The 20251-nt window shown below is 38.5% G+C and overlaps 1 protein-coding gene across 4 annotated transcripts in view; it reads right to left on the reverse strand.

Moving 5' to 3' along the window:
- Positions 1 to 20251, reverse strand: part of Sh (Potassium voltage-gated channel protein Shaker) — a 635294-nt gene that overhangs the window by 54949 nt on the left and 560094 nt on the right. For all 4 annotated transcript variants that reach the window (XM_083126538.1, XM_083126539.1, XM_083126536.1 and 1 more), the window contains exon 3: positions 13812 to 14077. In XM_083126538.1, the coding sequence (XP_082982664.1) occupies positions 13812 to 14077 (266 nt within the window). The remainder of the gene's footprint in view (positions 1 to 13811; positions 14078 to 20251) is intronic.

Consider the following 20251-nt stretch of genomic DNA (forward strand, 5'->3'; position numbering starts at 1 on the left):
CTCCCCCCAAGCTCGAACATTTTGATTTCCTATATTCATAGGAACACACGAATTTAAATAAATTCACTCTCATTTGTATAGAAATGTACTCATCTCAATTTTACATCCATTTTTTTAAAAATCTTACTTCATTCTTCGCTTAGTGTCCCTTTCTCATCTATTAGTTAATATTAATCTGTCTCAGAAATTCAGGAATATGAACTAAGTTTTAACCACGTTACCACATCTGTGACAAAAGCGGGTCGACCCAAGGATACAGCCACGGAGGATCATGTTTTAGAGTCCGGGCCTGAGCATGGATGCGCATATCCTTTCATAAATTGCATCTGATCCATCATTCATTCTCATCGTCGCGGTTAGCTAAAAGTGGTAGAAAAGCTTAAGAAAGTAGGAAATATAATATGCACATTATCTCCTCTCGTTGCATAAATATGATATTCTAAATTAATGTGCTGAACATCTCTAATAATATCTGAAAATTATTGAAATGTGCATCTTTTTTATTGTTTTCCTTCTAATTCCATTTGCAAACAGCCTTCTTACAAGATGATAGATTTGCATGTGACCGACCAGGCAATATCAGGAAAGATTTCCGAGAACTGACGTAACTCTCACCTTCTGGAACTGAAGCGCAGTAGCCAGAGATACGTTCTTGCGGGATTGTAGATGGCGGGTCAGTCGCTTGCAGCGTCTTCGCTGCAGTCCGCGTTTACTATACTTCATTTCCTGAAGATGAGAGTGACATTAGCTTTCGAAACCAGGGAAGCATTGTAGAACCCATCTGGTTAAGATCACGAGAAAATATATAATGCTGTAAGTGTACATTTTGCAATTTTTAACTCGTGTGAATCCTACAATACTTCGGTAGCGACTCAAACTCTATAACTATGCACAGAAGTGCACGAAATAAGCAATTCTATTAATTTTGTCAGTAAGTTGGGATCGTAAGTACAGCTCTCGAACTGTTTTAAGCCTATTTTATGCTCAGATTGGCTAATCGAGTTAGATCCGAACAAGTGAAGTTACCTCCACTGGAGATCGAACCGGTACCCCAACGCATTACCTCTACGCCACAGTTGAGGCTCATGTTTCAAACTAAGGAGACTGTAATGGGGGAACTAATGAACTTGATAGCAAATTCCTCCTGCCCAGGGTGCAAATTTATATGGCGGAAAAGGGGATCTTCCACGTCACTATATGATAAAGATTAATTTTAATCTCTTCCAACGATGATTTATCCCCCCCCCCCCCCATCTGACTATTGTGAAACTGGAACTTACATAGCATGTGACTTTGGTATTACGATATTTTTAATTAATATGAGAAAATCTGCAACACTGCAAGGTTTCTTGCGATGTTAGTCTCACACAAATGTTACAATTTAAATATTTGTTATACAAAAAGAGCTATGCGTATTCCAGAACGGAAATAAGGGGGAAAATGAATGAATTTAAAAAGAGAGAAGGAAAGGAAACGAGAGAAAAAAAATAAGAAAAAACAGTTTGATAAAGAAAGAGAACAACAAAAGTGAAGGATATGGTGGAGAGATGATAGATAAAATGAGCGAAAAGAAGAGAAAAAGAGAGAATGTGAAAAGGAGAAAAAGAGGTAAAGAGAAAAGGAGCAAAGAGCGAAAACAGAAAAGATAGAGAGAGAAGGACAAAGAGAGAATAAGAAAATGAGTTTCAAAGATGGAATACAAGAGAGAAAGAGAAAAAAAGGTAAAGGAGATAGTAGATAGAAGAAGAGAAAGAGGAAATGAGCGAAAGGAAGAGAAAAAAGCAGAAAATGTGAAAGGGGGTTAAAGAGGTAAAAAGGACGAAGAAATGAAAAAAAGATGAAAGAGCGAAAACAGGAAAAGCGGAACAAGCGAAAGAAGAGAGAAAGGGTAAGAGAGAGAGAGAGGAAGAACAGGGAGACGTACATTATGTAATTTTTACTACTAAGGTTTCCCCTAGTGATTACTGATAATAATAATCCACATTTATCTACCTACAAAAAAGAGAGTAGATATTCTTATGCATTTCGTGTTAGCATTTAAAGCCTACAACGGGTGGCATCCTATTACAAAAGAAAGATGAACTTTCATATCTTTCATTCCACCAGACGACAGTAAAAAAATTGCAGCACAGAATGCATAAGCGCGTTGATCTGGGGGTGATTATAGAGATTATTGATTATGTAGAGAAATCATAATAAGAAACTGTAGCTCAAACACCCATTCCCTGTGAGGCTCAAAACTTTTCACTCTCCCCTCGTATACTGTTCATAACAGCACATGGAAGCCAGAGTAATATGCAACCATATTCAGTACTAATAATTCAGTATCTTCATAAGAAGAAAGTAAAGATAAAACAAATATTGAGATACAAGGAAGACTTTCTTTCTCACGTTGGAAATCAACTCAAGAATGAGGAACATGTGGAAACAACATAAAAGGTGAGAATTTTTCAAGTTGCTCCCCGTTCAATGTTAACGCTGAGTAGTATGATGGTGAATCACCGTTTCAGAGATTGATTGGAGCGATCGTCAGGTTAGACGTAACCCGAAGATACATGCACGAAAAGGGACTTACATCAATAGTTTTGAGAGGGGGAGAAGGGGGAGCGGAAGGGGATCCCCGATCGCGGCGCACTGCTACGGATCCTACTATAAACTGTAGGTCCAATCCTGATTAATCTACCTGAGCATAAAAAGGCGAAGAGTGATAATTTCGCACCAGCTGTGCATATATTTCAATATCGTCGGAATGGGCTCTGCTACTAAAAATAACCCCGACTATAGAGAGTACGAATTTCTCCCCATGTTGCAAGTGGAAGTCGTTTCTCAAAGTTGATTATTAAGCTAGACACGATGTTTAAAAAATATGATGAATCCCATGCATTCCTTATGGAGAAAATAACAGCAACAGCAGCTTATGAAATGGGAGTTTTCGATTTTTCCGTCGGCATATAAAATCTTCAACATGTCCTCTTTCCGTTCATATTTTTTTCTACGCCATCGGATGCTTTGTATTCCCAAGAGAACATAGTACTCCCATAAGCGTAATGCTAAATTTTCTACCCTTCTTACAACCATCCAGTGCACAGACCTCTCCACCTAGCCGCTGGAAAAGGTCAATGGGGGAGCTGTTTAGTGCCTTTCCACTGAAACTGTTCCTCCTGGCCTTACACTACGGTAAAATGACTCTGCGCCACAAAGTGCCACAAACTGAAGCATCTGTAGTTTAGGTCATGGTGGACAACCTCCCTACTTCCATATCCACTTTACAACAAAATTGTCATTATTTTACTGACCAGCCACACCTAAATTGTATATAATCTGTGGTTACCAGTAAGTTTCTCAATGCATTCAACATGGAAACCTAAGGATGTTGCCTTCTAAAGGGATGATAACGAGAGGGCCTAAAATGAAAACAATACCGTTCGAGATTTGTCTAGACACCGATAACGAGACAAGTTTATGTAAAAATCGACATGAGGAAACTTGAATGCCAAGCGCAAAACTACTTTATTTATAGATAGGTCAAATATTTTGTGAATTGGAATTGCAACGTTAATGCACTAGTGGCAACCGCATGTCTATGTGGCGTGTTTGCATACAATGAGAACTCATCTTTTTCAAAGGTTGGTAGCATCGCAACGAGGCGTCGAACAGAAAAAGAGTTATTAAGGTAAGTTGTTTGTCTCAATGACCTCTGTTCGCTGCTCTGCACTGTTACGCTGTATATGTTGTTATGCTTTGTATTTCGAGACACTCCTTGTACACGAGGCGAGTGGTATGGTCTTGTCTCAACACCATCTCTACTATTGAACTTCGGGAACACTAAACTTCCTAAACTGTGCACCATTGATCTAAAATTTGCATAAATAATATATAATGTAAATTAATGAAACTAACATCATCATCATAGCGCGGAAACTAATTTCTTGATCTGTGGACAAAAACGCGAGAATTATGAGAAAAATAAAGAAAAAGTACAGGTAATTGAATTGCAAGTGGAACACTTTTAGCTTCTAGACTGAAAAGAGAATCCAACAAGAACGTACAACATCTGAATATAAAGTATTAAGGAAAGTTACAAATTGTGAATATAACATATAAAGGAATTAGATCATGGACAAACGCACAACGGATGCGATGGCAAGGATATGCAGAAAGGATCGTATGCCTATACGAAAGGCAAATGAAGGAAGGAAAAGTTCAGGAATCATGTAGAAGATTAAGAGGATTGAAAATACAGAGAATTAGAAGCTAATTCTGTAGGAGGCCATGGCACACCAAGGGATCTAGTGTTGAAGAGAAAAATGGGAGAATCAGAGCAAGTAAAAGGACAGGGAAGTGAAATAGAGAGAGAAGAGGAAGTGCATGAGAAAGACTGGGGGAGAGAAGATATAGTGAGGTGTAGGGAGAAAGGAAGGATGAGGTTAAGGCGGTAGAGGAAGAAGAAGGAGAATGAAAGGTGAAGGGAGAGAGACATAGGGAAGAATGGTGAGGTGAAAGAAGAGGACAGAGGTAGAGAGCGAGAGAGAATGATAGGAAGATATGAAGGGGAAGAAAGGAAGAGAAAGAGAGCTGTTGGAGAGCGAGAGAGAGGGGAAGGGGAGAACGAGGGAGAGGAAGAAGGAGGAGCGTGAGAGAGCTACAGAAGAAGGTGAAGAGAGAGAGAAAAGAAGAGGAAGAGAGCTAAAGGAGGAGTGAGAGAGAGAGATGGAAAGAGGAAGAGAGACGGAGAGAGAGAAAGCGGAAGAAATAAAGAAAGGAAGAGGAAGACAGTGGGACAGAGAGGAGGGGAAGAGAGAGGGTAAGAGTGAGAGGGACGAGAGCGGAAAAGAGGGAGAAGAAGATAAAAACAGAGGCAGATAGAGAGAGGAACAGGAAGATATGGAGAGAGGAAGAGGAGGAAAGGAAGAGGAAGAAAGAGGGAGTGAGGAAGAGAAAATGGAGAGAAAGTGAAGGAGAGCTAAAATGTATCAAGGAGAGAGATAGAAGAGGAAGACAGCAAGAGAGAGATGGTAAGAGGAAGAGAGAGGGAGAGAGAGAAAGCGGAAGAAATAAAGAAAGGAAGAGGAATACAGTGGGACAGAGAGAAGGAGGGGAAGAGAGAGGGCAAGTGTGAGAGGGAAGAGAGCGGAAAAGAGGGAGAAGAAGAGAAAGACAGAGGCAGATAGAGAGAGAGAGAGGAACAGGAAGATATGGAGAGAGGAAGAGGAGGAAAGGAAGAGGAAGAGAGAGGGAGTGAAGAAGAGAAAAATGTAGAGAAAGTGGAGAGCTAAAATTGAGCACTGAAACGGGCTAAAGGCCACATGTCTGAATTATCGATGAAACCTCCAAGTTCCCAAAGAGTGGAGGCATCTGCAGTTCACATTACCCCTTCGCCCACACTTTGGCCGAAGGTGGTAGCTGCTGACGCTCTGTCAACATCCATTCTGTTATTGTTTCGTGACGTTTCGGTGCACGAATAAGGAGACACACGTGCGCTGCCGATAACCTCGCGAAGCTCCAGGAGGAAGCTGCTTTAATCGAGCAGCCACTCAAGCAGGGGTCGCTCTTGGTCAAAGTCTGCGGCGCTAGCGAAGAGTGGCGAAATGTCAAAGGGAATCTCTCGTGGCATTTGCTTAAGGGGTGCTCGTACATGCAGGCCGCGAACAAAGGGGGAAGAAACAGTTAAAGTCAATCAGACTAGCTGGCTTTTTATAGCGAAAGTGTTGCTATCCCCGAATAGAAAACCTTTGGAGGTCTCAGCAGTGTTTCCATTTCAAATTGTTATCTCTAAAGAGTATCCCAGTCATACTCTACTAGAACCTTTATACGTGTTATCAACTGCATCTTTCTGGTTTTGTGTGTGTTGTCCTAGGGCCTCCCCGATGGCCTAGTGGTAACGTTGCCGCCTTGTAATCACGGTGGAGGCACATTGCACGGTGGTTCGGATCCCACTTTAAACTGTAGGTCCAATCCCGATTAGCCTATATGTGCATAACGTGGACTTGAAACAACAAATCCATCAATCAATCTGTGTGTTGTCTTGGGATTAATAACTATGTAGAGTAACTTAGAGTAACTTGACTTTGTTTATAGTTACTTCGTGATAAAAGAAAACGATTTATGATTACTTATTTTGAAAAATAACTGTCAAATATAAATATTTTATGTCGCTTTCTACGTCTTGAGTTAATCGCGACCATGAGGATGAAGTGACGAACGGGTGACGGGACAAACACAATTCCTTAACCAGGATTCGAACCTGGGTCATCTGGGTTCGTAGCGTGATACGCTGAAACTCTCACCTCATGTTAAGTCAAAAGTGTCCAGGGGATGAAAGCTTGAGTTTTGATAGGGTCGTAATTGCATGTGTGTGCGTGTCTATATTATATATGTAATATACTATATAATATGGTGTCGCTGTGAAGCACCGACAAACTTTCACAGCTTGTGGAGTAGGTCAATTCGAACAACTTAGTTTTGGTAACATTTTGATCGCTACATGTCCTCGAATAACATTTTCTATCCTATATAGCTTTATGCAGCTCTAGAAAATGCCAGAAGGGTGAATCCTGTACAAGTTAATTTTAGCAGGTCCTATACAGATAAATTTATCATATTCTGTATTATAAACAGAAATGATTATCAGTTTGTTGAATTTCACCTGAATACTATTAAAAAAGTGCATTACTTTCTTAATCATTTTTTGGGTTAATATAACGTTTCTACATAACTGCAATTAGAGCGTTGACAATGAGTGGCTTCAGTATGTGGTACATCCTTGTTCGCAGTCACCTGAAACTTTTAAGGCCGGGAGCCTCTTACACATTAAACATCTTAGTTTAAGAATCAAATTTCATGATACGTAATAGGTTGGGGGACAGAAATTGAAATGGATATGGATCACACTAGATGTAGATTAGAAAAGTAGTTTCAAATGTCTGATAACCGTAGAAAGAATATGGTGGCTGGGACGGTTTGACCCATATTAAGATGGGTATAAAAATACACCATCCGGCTAAAGTATTGTCAGCATGGATGGCCGTGCAGTTGGATTAATCACAATACATAGCTATCCTAGGAATGACAAACGTAGAAATGTTTATACACAATTCTATAGTTTTTTTGTATTTAAAGAAGAAAGGCACATGGAGACCTGGTTCTCCGTCTGTTGACGTTCATGTCTAGCTAATCTAGCTATCCATACACACGTGTTTATGAATTTACGAATCTGTTATAGTCTAATAGACAGATATTTTAGGCTTATTGATTATTATTTCGCCTTTCCTAAACGACTGTAGCCAATTCCAAACTCTAATTTGCAGAAGGTGAACAGTGTGTGTGAGGGGGTCTTAATCGTTCCATTGATGTTCAAAATTGACCATAAATATGCACGTAAGTAAGTGTTTGTCATTCTTTAACGTTATTCAATTGTAATACACATACGAGACGAACCACCAAAGCCAAGTTACTCACGACTATGTCTTGTGCACTGCACAAATGTATAGTGCAATGAAGGTGGCACACATTCTAGATCTCGGCTCTAGAGATCACCCCCATTTTCCTGCCACCTTACTGGCTTTGCTGCATTTTAATATTGTATTTTTTGTATTGTATTTTTATATTTAAAAATCTAGCAATATGACCTGGTGTTGTATAAATAATGTAACTGTACTTTAGAGACATTTAACTGTATAACCCTAATGATTATTTGTATTTTTGTCTTGGAATTTTTTCTTTTTTTATTGTAATTTCTCTCATTTTGTAATTTTAGCATTGTATGATGTTTTTCATACCCATGGACGTGGGTCAACGGAAAGAAAATTATTATTATTATTATTATTATTATTACCTCACCACAGTAATGAGAGGATAAGTGGGCTCTAGAGCCACGTAATACTGGGACATCTACAGAAAAATTGCAGCCCGAGATCATCCAACTCCGGTATCAAAGGTGGGTCCTCCGGACTAGACTGGGCTAATGAGCTTCTTGGCTACTCCAAAGTTGGGCGAGACCGAACCCTATCCAAATTTGCAAAGGAGCGCCAATCATATATTTTAAAACGTAATTAGCATTACAGGCAGCCTAAGATAGAAATGGATTCAGAAGAACTGCTGTTAAGTCAGTACACTCCTCCTATTCCATGGAAGTTTGAGGAAAATGGTAACAAGCGTATTTCTATCTGTTATGTCATATTAGGTGGACCGGACTAATAAAACTTCTACTCCCCTTTCGTTGCTGATCTTTGCAGATAAAATACCACGAATTCACCTTCGCAAGTTACAGTGAAGTAAAGTACCTATGTGAATGAATTCCAATGTGTTCCGAAGATCCGTTGTGGCTCTTTCCGATGATTTACTCCCGTTTCGCCGAATCCCTTTTCGCCGTATGCCCCAGAGTCAAATATCTCACCTAAGCAAAATTTTCAGCAAAACGGGAATTCCCGTTTTGTCGAATCCCCTTTCGCCGAATATTTTCGAGGGAATTTTCCCTCCACTGGGAAATTTCAGGGACTCAAGTAAGAGATAATTTCAACGAAGTCATAAACTCATTGTACACCTCTGTTAACATAAAGTGACACTCTCGTTTGAGTTGAAGTCCATCTTCGGAGGGGATGGAGTGTGTTTGTACACCTGAAGTAAAGTAAATGTTAGAGAAATAGTACCCTGCAGTGTTGTTAACTAGAAAAGTAGATGCTGAATTATGTAGGTGATAGGCATTCTTGTCATATTCCTCTCTCAATTTCGCTTTCCTCTGTCATTTCTCCTACCCTCATTTTAACTCATCGTTTCATATACAGATTGCTTGTCTCCACTCTTTGAAAGTATTCTTTCCAAGTTTTTCATTTTTAGTGTTATCAGTATTATTAAAGTTATTAACAGTATACAATCTAACAATTCACAAAAAAAATCCCAAGAAGGAAAAATACAATCACATGCAGTAATGTAGTCTATAAAATACTAAGCAGCTTCACGTTTAAATTAAATAATTAAAAAACGAGTTTCATTTTAAAATATTTTTAGATATGACTACTCTATTGTAATATTCAACTTTTATGCCAATCATGAGTATATCATCGCTATCAGTATTCTACCGTCAGTGGCTTATATTTGTAGAATTAATGGATTTCATCCATATAACACTGTCAGAATTTCTGTAAGTTTCATCCAATTCACTCTATCAAATGCTTTCTGCAGATCAACAAATAGGCTACTAGTTGTAGTACTTCCTTTCTCTACGTATCTTTTGCCATGCACGCTCTTAAATATTTTGTTTACAACAATGAAAGAGGTGCAATTTGGGCTTGAACTCCTGAAATTTCCCAGCGGAGGGAAAATTCCCTTCCTTCATAATATTCGGCGAAAGGGGATTCGGCCAAACGGGAATTCCCCTTTCGCCGACAATTTTACTAAGGCGTGGTATCTGATATAATGCGCCTCTGGGCCATTCGGCGAAACTGGAAGACACGCTTTCCGATACACCTTCGTAGGTGCACTCATTCAGGAGCATAAGTCGATATTTTAGTATTATGGAATTGATAACAAGGTTAGCTGATATTGAGAAAAAGTACTCCCACGAAATACGAATTGTAATTATTAAAAAGAGGGGAAAAAGTTCGTGGTTCACGAGAATGCATGTACCCAAAGAGATGTAACCCTAACACCAGGCGCATCTAGGTGTATTAAAGCATACGTCATCCACAAATATTTAAATCTAATTAAATATCATAAGGTCCTACAACTAGTAGCACAGCACACCACACATTCCGGGACAAAAAGTGGAGAGTTATACGTACGACATCTACATGTGACGAATGAAAAATCCAGATCAGATTACCGATGATTACATAAACGTGTGTGATTATATATCCTGCACATAATACTAAATGCACACATGCTAGTGTAGTTCCGTCAGTACAAGGAAGCTCTCTCCAAAGGTTCTATGATCTTTGTAGATATTGTCAGGTGAAATTATCACCGACAAAGTTGGACAGTGATACCAAAATAAACAATAAATCAAGAGACAGTGGCGGAGATAAGAAGGGAGACGTGGGAACCCGCACTATGGCCTTGGTAACAAGAGAAAATATAAAATAAACTGTCCTTGCACCCGCTACTGTCAAGCTGTCAAGAGATCAATATGAAGTTCTTATATCGTATCAAGTTAAAGCCTCCATCCTTACCGCCAAATCATCTTCGTGAGGAATGCGTATGCCCAGGGACAAGAGCTGCCAATAGGGTGTGTATTTTTGCCGTAGTGTCTCATATTTCTTTGCAGTGAAACATAGACTTTAATGGGCCTCCGTCAAAGGGGTCCCGGGTTAGAAGCCCGGTGGTTCGGATCTCACTTTAAACTGTAGGCCAAGTCCCGATTAGCCTTCTGTGCCTAAAGTGGACTTAAAACAATAACTAAGACGAAACAAACAAATATGCTTTAACGTTTTAAATACATTTCATGTTCTTTCGAGCGTGACTACGTATGTTTATTGTAGTTTGAGCTTTAGCTCTATTTAGCACGTCTTATCTAAAATGCCTTATTTGGAACTCTAGAACCAACTTTAAAAAAGGGCGGTCATATAAGGAATATTTTATATACATATAAATAATATGAAACCCTCTTAGTGATTTTTATGGGGGGGGGGGTATTTTTTCCTCACAAAAAGTAATCTCTTCTTTATGTTGAACTGGTATTTATCAGATTTCAGAATCGCAAACGATGATTTGTGATCTAAACTTCAACGCCAATCAGATACAACCCGCCCCTTCTTTCTTTTATTTTCTCTTCTATCCACGAGCTTCTACGAGTATCACTTATGTGTTTGTGTGAAAGGAGCAAAGCTGTCTTTTATAAAATCGGTAATGATGACGTGCTATCCCGAGTATTGAATAAAGGGGCGCTATATAAATCGAATTTCCTAACTTTTCCCTGTACGTAATTTTTATACATGTAATAAAAATTTAAAGTAAATTCAATTACCTGAATGATACCGTTAACATGCAAGAGCAATTGATTAAATGAAATATCATGTTTATGTTTTCCTACACTGTTAATAACATTACTATAAAATAGTAAGATAGAATGTATTTGTATTTATACAAAATTAGAGGTCTCGGACAGGGAGTTCATAGTGGCATATTTATATTTTTGTATTTGCAAAAATATAATATACATCGCTAGCATCAGTGGCGTGCCCAAGGGGGGGGGGTTAGTGGGGGTTATAACCCCCCTTTTTGGTCCAGTATTCCTAAAAAAAAGAACATCAAAGGTAGGAAAAGATGGCAGAATGAGAGCTCACTACCAGAAAAAGTGTACGTAACCCCTCCCTTTCGAAAATCCTGGGCACGCCACTGGCTAGCATTGCTATTTTTTGTTGATTTGTGTACGAATTCTTTGATTACGGTGCCAATGAAGTTTCATATTATGTTTCATAGATGGAACTTCGTATGCTAAACATGAAAATATTGATTTTCATACAATTTTTGTGAAACGTTTCAATCCCATCATTTGAACAATTCATATCTTTTAAATTGTACAAAATCATGAATAGCTATAATAAAGGTTGTTAATGATTCTGATACGAAACCAGCTAGGCATTAGCTGCCTCTAGTTGATAAAAACTGTATATACTTTTAGAGTAAGGCTCCCTTCCCGCTTGTTCTGTAGAGTCCTAATTAACATCACTTCTACGGTAGCCCAGTTATGACATTTCCTCATCCTCGTCATTAGCCAAAAGTGACAGGAAAGCAACCTAAATTAAAATAAATCAAATCAAACCGGAAAATCCATAGCCAAAGCTATTAGGGGGCATTTCATAGTTTATGCAGCATTCTTCACGCTGCTTGAAGAAGGAAAATGCATTGCAAATGAACATATTTTTCAGACAAATTCAATAATTGTTGCCCTGCTCGATTCAGAAGTAGATGCTAATGCCAGTTCAAGCTCCGAGGCGCTGAAAAATGTGGAAAAAATCTCTATCTACATTTGCTTCAACTCTGAACGATACTGCTTCCTTGTGGTTGCAATACATTAGGATGCTAGATATTCTTCGGAATTTCATTAAAGCTGAGCATATTTAGAAGTGCAGTCAGTTACGGATATGCTCTCCTTTTCTACTGCATCTGCGCGCAACGCCTATGAGAAAAGAGCACGCCTGCATGTACAGGAAATGATGAAACCCAAAGATCTACAAAAAATCTGCAATGGTCTACATGCTCGACGAAGTAACCGGCTTTGGTCTGGTCTGTCAACTGATCTAGAACCGTATTTTACCGTGTCATATTAGTTAAATATATTGTGCATACACGTTGCAGAAATAAAATATTACGTTATCACAGATATCGCAAGAAATGGAACACCTCAAATATTTGGGAAAACACATGACTCTGTTTTAAACTGCATTTCTGCTCGACCCTTTACTACCTGCACGAAACAAAATCCACTCTCTAGAGCAGTGATTCCCAACCGGGGTGCCGCAAGATCGGTCTAGGGGTGTCGCGAGATATTTTATGGAAAAACGAAAAAAAATAGGAAGAAAACAAAATAATATTAAGTCGAATTAATTACTCTCTCGAAAATCAAGAGACATTTTATGAACTGTTTCTAAGTGATTCTGTATCAACTGGCAGATATTTTTAATAAACTAAATGAACTAAATGTTTCATGCAGTAGCGACAGGAAATAACTTCCTCAATCAATAAAATCAAAGGCTTTAAGAGAAAAGCTTTGTTCTTGGAGATCTGCAGTTCAAAAATGAGATATGTCAAACTTTCCATCTCTTCTTAATATTTTGCCCCTTTCAACTTCATATTTGTGCTAGCAAGTCTTCTCTGCTATGACGATAATAAAAACGAAAGCAAGAAATAGACTGCATAACCTTGTGGTTGATATGTTTGTTTCGTTGTCAACTGTAAGGCCTGATATCAAACATTTGTGCTCTAAGCATCAATCACAAGTCTCATATTAATAAAACAAAATCTGGTGATTGTTCCTTATATTATCTCTGAATAAATGAATTAGTACTGGTGTAGGTATTTATTTAACAATAAATTTAACTTGATCCTGATAACATTTTCCACTTTGATTTAACATTAAAAATTGAAAAAAAATCTAACAAGGGTTCCCTAAGTTTTAAATCCCATTCCCAAGGGTTCAGCGAACGTAAAGAGGTTGGGAAGCCCTGTTGAGAGGAAATCATGAGCTATGAATTTGGTTCAGTGTTTTAGACCATAAAGTAAATAGTTTGTTACATATTTGCTGTTATTTACGTCAGAAACCAACTTCTACGATAATTCTAAAAATTAAATAAATAATTGGAGATTTCTAATTCAGTATAGATTTAAGATAGCTCTATCAAACAAAAAAAATAATTTAGCAAATTTTATTCGCCTTCATTTTGGATATCTTTACTTTTTGTGTACAATGCACCGTTTTAGAGATATTTTAAAAATTTCAAGGTGAATTTTTGGCGCCATTTTTTCATGATTGCGGCGAATCTACAGGTCAGACTTTTCAGTAAAACTTTTCAAAATCGGCTACGTCATATTTCTTGTTTTACTACAGAACACTTGGTTTCATTGCAGATAGTGCCCCAGACGACATAATTATTACTAGACTACACTCGTATCCAGTGGAAACTATTACTACGCTAGTGGCAAGGAGGGAGAACGAAGGGCGGCGAGAAGCAACCAGGGGCGATGGGACGAAGTTTGACCTTGAGCTGTCTTCTTGAGCGCAACAGACTCCAGTACTGCCAGGAACAGCTAGCTCAAAATTGTATCAAAATAAACAAATTTTCACCAATTTGCACCCAGTTTAAAATCTCACTTACCTGAATTTATTTGTGGCCAGTTCACCGAGTTCATAAAACTTGATTTCTTCGGAGAACACGTCGAGGGGAACATTGACGGGTCGCCTCAATCTGCCCCCGCTTTGGTAGTAGTACAAGATGGCGTCGAAACTAGGGCGGTTCCTGTCGAAGAAATATTCGTTCCTGAGCGGATCAAAGTAGCGGATTCGTCGGGCGGGGTCCCCCAGCAACGTATCGGGAAACTGGTTGAGTGTCCGCAGCTGGGTCTCGAATCGCAGACCACTCACCTGCAAAGACAAAGGAAAAGAAATTGATAATCAGATATTTTGCAGATTACTCACAGTAACAATGCTCAATATGTTAGCACAAAAATAAAAAAAACAATAATAGTAGCAGTAATAATAGCAACTATAATAATATTATTAATAATAAGAGTAGTAGTAGTAACAATAATAATAAAATAATAATATGTTTCTGTGAGTGCCCCCCCACCCTGATTTGAAAATATTAAATTTCCTCGCTTAAGTAAACAAATGCTAATTAGTATATTGGTTGTCAGTTTTAAAAGAAGCAAAACAGTACGATTATTGCATTTTGCATTTCATTATTTTTTTATTGATACAATACTCATATTACTTCTAAAAAAGTTACGGTACAATAGTAAGCTTCAGAAATTTTAGAAAAATTAAATTGAAAAGTTCTTTTGATGCCTCAGCAGTAAGTGTTGACTCAACACAAAGTCATTTTACATTTCTCTTTCTTCAAACTGTACACATCAATCAAATCGTCTAAGACCCGCTATTGCGGCGCAATTACCGCACATGCCATCATGCCAAACGTCAAGATTTGCTGTATGGTTTCATAACAAAAATGTAGTAACTGAACTTAATCATGTGTTATTTTTTAGTCTTTTTTTAAGTTGGAGGTGCCGCCCCCCCCCCCGGCCCCTCCAGAACTCCGCCTATGCTGAAGCCTAGAAAGTAAAATACAGAAAATAAAATCGATTAGCAATTGTGAGGAAACTTACTTATTTCAACAAGAAGATAGTGGCGATTGAAGCTGGCAACATGAATCCTTAATAGTCGGTAGCCTGAATTCTTAATAGTTGGCACCCTGAATTCTTAGGAATTGGCAACCTGAATTCTTAGGAGTTGGCAACCTGAATTCTTAGGAGTTGGCAACCTGAATTCTTCAGAGTTGGCAACTTGGCTGCCGTAGGATGACATCAAGATATCTCTTGAAGCCATCAAGAGCGAGCACAATGGATGTGTTTAACCACTTATACCGGGGATTTAAGCGAGCCTTGTCTTCACCCTTCCTCCATACCCTAAGACCACGTGTCACAGTCCAGGTCTTGGGACTCACCATACGCCACTGGTTCATACTGAAATAAACCTCTATTCTATTCTGTATTTGAGTTTGGATTGGACAAATATGTGTTAGTGTAAGTATAACCACCTGCTTATTGAGTTTCTAAGCTAATGAAGATCATACAAAATAAATTTCTTGAAACCAGTATATGTAAATGGAAAATATAAAGCCAGCCGCTGCAAGGCATGGTGGCATGCGGGGGGAATGTGGAATTAAGATGCATAAATTGACAACACATCAGGCGCATAAATGACAAAATAGCGGCCATTTGTGGTGGTGATGTGATCAACACCACAATCCTCAGGGTTGTCCTACGTACCAATTTATTAGAGGCTGGGTGAACCCCAGTGCTGCTTCTTATAGGGATATTGCTTGAAAATTCCGACTTGAGCTCGCACGCCCGGTAGTCTAACCCAAGTCTCCAGTAAGTCTCTACCGACTTAACCAACCATATAATAATAATGCTCACACATACAATAACACTTATTATTATTATTATTATTATTACTACTACTAAAATTTATATCAACAACCAAGTCCGCCCGCAGGACTTTTTCTCAGGGGGGCAGTCACAGAAACTTATATTATTATTATTATTATTACTACTCTTATTAGCTATTATTAATATTATTGATGCTATTATTACTGCTACTATTATTGTTTTTTATTTTTGTTACTATTAGAGGAGAAGGTCTAAATATGGGCGAAGGTTTAATTACAGGTTTTGGAGTTATCAGCGCTCCAGGGTGCTGCAGCTTGGCAGAGGCTATTGGAACTGGTTATCTGTCAAGGACAAAGGTTGCGGCGCCAATTCGCAAGAGAAAGTGGTGGTTAGTTTCGGCCTTGGACGCTGTTATAGAATTGCGACCTCCGAAAAATTTTTGCAGGTATGTTTTAACTCAGCGTTTTCTGAATTCTCATCTGCTTTGTATAGGTTATGATATTAGCGGTACATAAAACAAATATGGGCTTTTATAATGCCAAGATTTGTTTGTGAAATATGTACCACAGAGAGCGAAAATAAATTGAAGAAGAAAAATAGCGTGATGGTTTAAATATGGGCTATGACATGAGGTCTAATCCTGAGATCACATTTTAAACAAATATTTGGATGTTTTCTTAATTTCGATTTTTCCCATTCCGCGTGATTTTCAAAACAACAGATTATTCATAAATATGAATTTTATAAAGTTTTAGCGATAAATGACTGTTTTTTAAAATTTTAATTACTTTTTGTGACATTGCCACTAGTAGCCCATATTTAGACCACAATTTTGAAATACATCATTTTACCATTTTTTGGAAATTGCTTTTATTAAAAAAAAATGGAGACCTCCTATACTTTAGCATGCTATTACATTTAAGTATATATTTAGGCAGCTGCTTGATATATTAATTTTCTTCCTCCGAAAATGACAAAATAAAAAGGGGGCCCATATTTAGACCTTTCATTTATTATTATACTACTACTACTAATACTACTTATTTTATTTTAAAATTACATACATTTGTAATTTCCATATTCTGTATACGTATATACAATTTGCATAATTGTATACTTAACATTAATTCATGTAGGACAAAAAGCTGTTTTGTATATTTAGATAATGTGTAAAATAGACTGTAAGCTTAAATGCACCCATACTTCAAATAATAATAATAATAATAATAATATGTAGTTGCTGTAACTTACTGTCTGTTAGTCACAGAAAACAGTACTTTTTGTTATAAAATATCTCTACAATTTCGCCATTCGAATTATATTAACTCTTTCCTGAAATCTCGGGGGGAGGGGGGGGGGCAAGTGTTCCCCCTGACACCCCCTGCGGGCGCCCATGTCAACAACCTGATTGTGGTACAAAGGTTTCTGACCTAAATAAACCATATCATCGAGTGAAAACCTATTATTTTCTCAAAAAAATTCACGGCACGCCCTTGGTCGCAGCAACATAGTATCAAGTCCTTTCTGTAGAATTGGGCTATTACTCCATGTACGTGCAAGTCACCGACTTACCGTGCATCAAACACAAAAAAAAAGACGATGAAATGAACGATTAGTTCCCAGTTTATCAAGAATTCCTCTCCGTTCTGGTATGTGTGTAGCTGAAAAATGTCTAATAATAGAGACCCATCAACCATAAGGCTTCATTTCTGTTGTTAACGTGTCACGACGCGACGCATGCGCACGGAACACACGTTTCTGTATTTTGCTTTCTACCTCCTTCCACTTCTTCCGCGGAGACTGATTTAAATTTTGACAAGGCCAGTTTGTCGACTTAAGCAGCTCACAGAAGGTTTTAGATTTGAGTGATAACGACTGGTATTGACACGCGAACGGGCAATTTATAAGGTTTTTGCGATGGACATATTCGAATGCGGGATTTGGCTTATCTACTTCTGGACGTGTCCTTCGTTTAAGCATGTTTTAACAAATATATAATCATTGTAAGCACATGGGATAGAAAACTACTTAGTGGTGGTGAGGGATCTCCATAGCTTTCAAATACTTTGCATACACAGCACTTCAAATGTCTTTCTAATTTCGACGCCATCTTGTATAGCTCTGTATAATTTCCTTTATTTTCATTCATCAAAGGTAATCCATTAGCAGTTTGTACACTTGAATGTGTTACTAGTAGCAAAACAATTAACATACATGTGTCAAATGACACAGTTTGGCTTCTGTGTACACAATAAGTTCTCCGACGTTGAACTAAAAAGTCATTTAAAAAGTCCTTGCATAACAACTTTAAAATCATAAAATATGTAATAATATGTAAGCTTGAATGTTTCATAAATTTCAAGGGAATCACGAACTGTCTGAAGTGCGTGAACAATTGAGGGGTCTAGTGAGAGAGGAAGCTATGCCACTTTGACAAGAAATGGAAATAAATTTAGTTTTCTAAAGCATTGCGTTGAGTCATAATTTGTATAACAAAGGGTATTTGTTTTGCTGAACATATTGTTAGGTAAATTATTCAAAAGGAAAAATATGAATTTCAATATAAATACCATTTATTATGAACATGTATGGTATATTGTTGTAGTATACCCATGTGAAAAAATCAATCTAGCACATCAAATACTTTGAACAAGGCTTAAATACTTTTGCCTGAGTGTAAATCATGCTCACAGGGTTACATATGATCTACATAAAGACAACTTCATGTGTCTTCTGGAGGATATTCACTGTCCATTATTGTTTCTGTGGATTTTAGTTTTTGGTAAACACCATGAAAAACTGGAGGAATATAAGGCATTATTGCCATGAGATCTTTTAACTTCAGGGCTGATATTAAATCTTGCACCAGTTACTGCAACACAACCTGTGCCACTCCCGTTGCAGACACCATCAGTAAGTGGCATAGCTCCTTCTCTCACTCAAAATGCTGATGAGGACGTATTCAAGAACTCAGAAAATCTGCTGCAGAACAATCGGGAGCTATGCAACATGGTTGTAGTTCACATGATAGATGGCAGATGGTAGGAGAAGACTGAAAATGGCAAAAAATAAAATTTTCAAGATTTGTGGCATAGCTCCCTCTCTCACTAGACCCCTCAATTCGTTTGGTGCTTAAACTATTGAAGTTATGGTAATCATTCCAATTGAGTGCAATTGTACAGTCACGGACACTTCTGGGTTGTAATGATCCCATTGAAAGTCCATGAGGGTTGTTACAACCCTGAAGTGTACGCGACTGTACTTGTTATTCACAGTTGCCTGGAACGTCAAGTTTTCGATTCTTTTCTATATTCTGTCCCACGAATCTGCGGAGCAAACGAACGAAAACTATACCTTTTCCCAGCTAACTGTGGAGCAAGGCTTCGCATAGCGTCAGAGAAGCGAAGGAGATCGAGTGGCCAGAGCGAAGCAGTACACGCTGCTGGTAATTGAAGGCCCTTTCCCCCACTCCACGCAATTCCGTTCCGTTCCGTTCATTGGTTGAGCCGTCTCGCGTCACTACTTGCGCAGAGACTTATCTTCGTTTGCCCACTCCACAGTTAGCTCGGACAGAGTATAGTCTCCTCGCAAGTAGTGTTTCGAGAGGGCTCGACGAATGAACGCGTGAGAGGGAAAGGAATTGCATGGAGGTACAAACGCGACTGCAGCTACCAGTCGTTGTAACTGCTTTGCTTCGCTCATACCAATGAACGCTTGAGAGGGGAATTTAGTGAATTGAGGGGAAAAGAAACCGGCTGCAGCTGTTTGCACTAGAATGCACTGCTTTGCACCGCTCATTCGCTTCCTTCCCTTCTCTACCGTTACGCTCGGTGCAGCTCCATAGACTCCTGAAACGGAGTATACATCTGTTGTTATTTGCGTCCAGCTTCCATGAGGATGTATGTTTTGCCTCTCTGAATTTATTTTCCGTTGTAGAATATTGGTAGAAGCAAATAAGCAGAAGAAGGGGCAAAATGCAGCAAGAGAACTTTAAAAATTGCTCAATCAAAATAATGGTAAAACAAAATAAAGACAATATTTTCTTGTCCTAGATATTGTAGAGATATGGTGATTGAAAATACGAGAAAACCTTGTCAAGAGATTATTTTATGCTTGTTCATTCACTGGAATTGTCCGACCGCCGAGCAATCTCAAGAATGTGCACGCATCGTTATTTTCCTCAGAGCTTTGACTGAGAGGTAAATACGTGGATCTAACGTGATCCAGCGTGTTCGAAAGGTGTAATAACCTTTCGAGGCAAAAGATTATAAAAGCAAGCTCGCCCCAGAGCTCGCTCTCATTTCTCTCATTTTACTCATACACTTTACAACGAACTGAACTATTAATACAATAACGGTGTACGAAGTTTACGGCTGCATAAGCCTTGCAGCCATTCATGCGGTATTGCTCGGAAGAGTGAGCCAAGGGTCACGGTATCGAACCTTGGCGTCAGTCACAATACGGTCAGCAAGAAGCAGGTGGAGAAGATACACCATTCGTCTACCAGGTATGAACAAGCGTGAATAACCTAAATTCAATCATCCATATCTCCTATCTCTTAGTCGGAGCAGGTTCAAACCACAAGTATATTTAAGCTCTACCTAAATGTGTTATTGAAGCATTCCTGTGTCCTCAGATCCCTGGTAAA

Source organism: Lepisma saccharinum, chromosome 8 (genome assembly GCF_977018435.1).
Source record: "Lepisma saccharinum chromosome 8, izLepSacc3.1, whole genome shotgun sequence".
In the NCBI taxonomy this organism is placed as follows: domain Eukaryota; kingdom Metazoa; phylum Arthropoda; class Insecta; order Zygentoma; family Lepismatidae; genus Lepisma; species Lepisma saccharinum.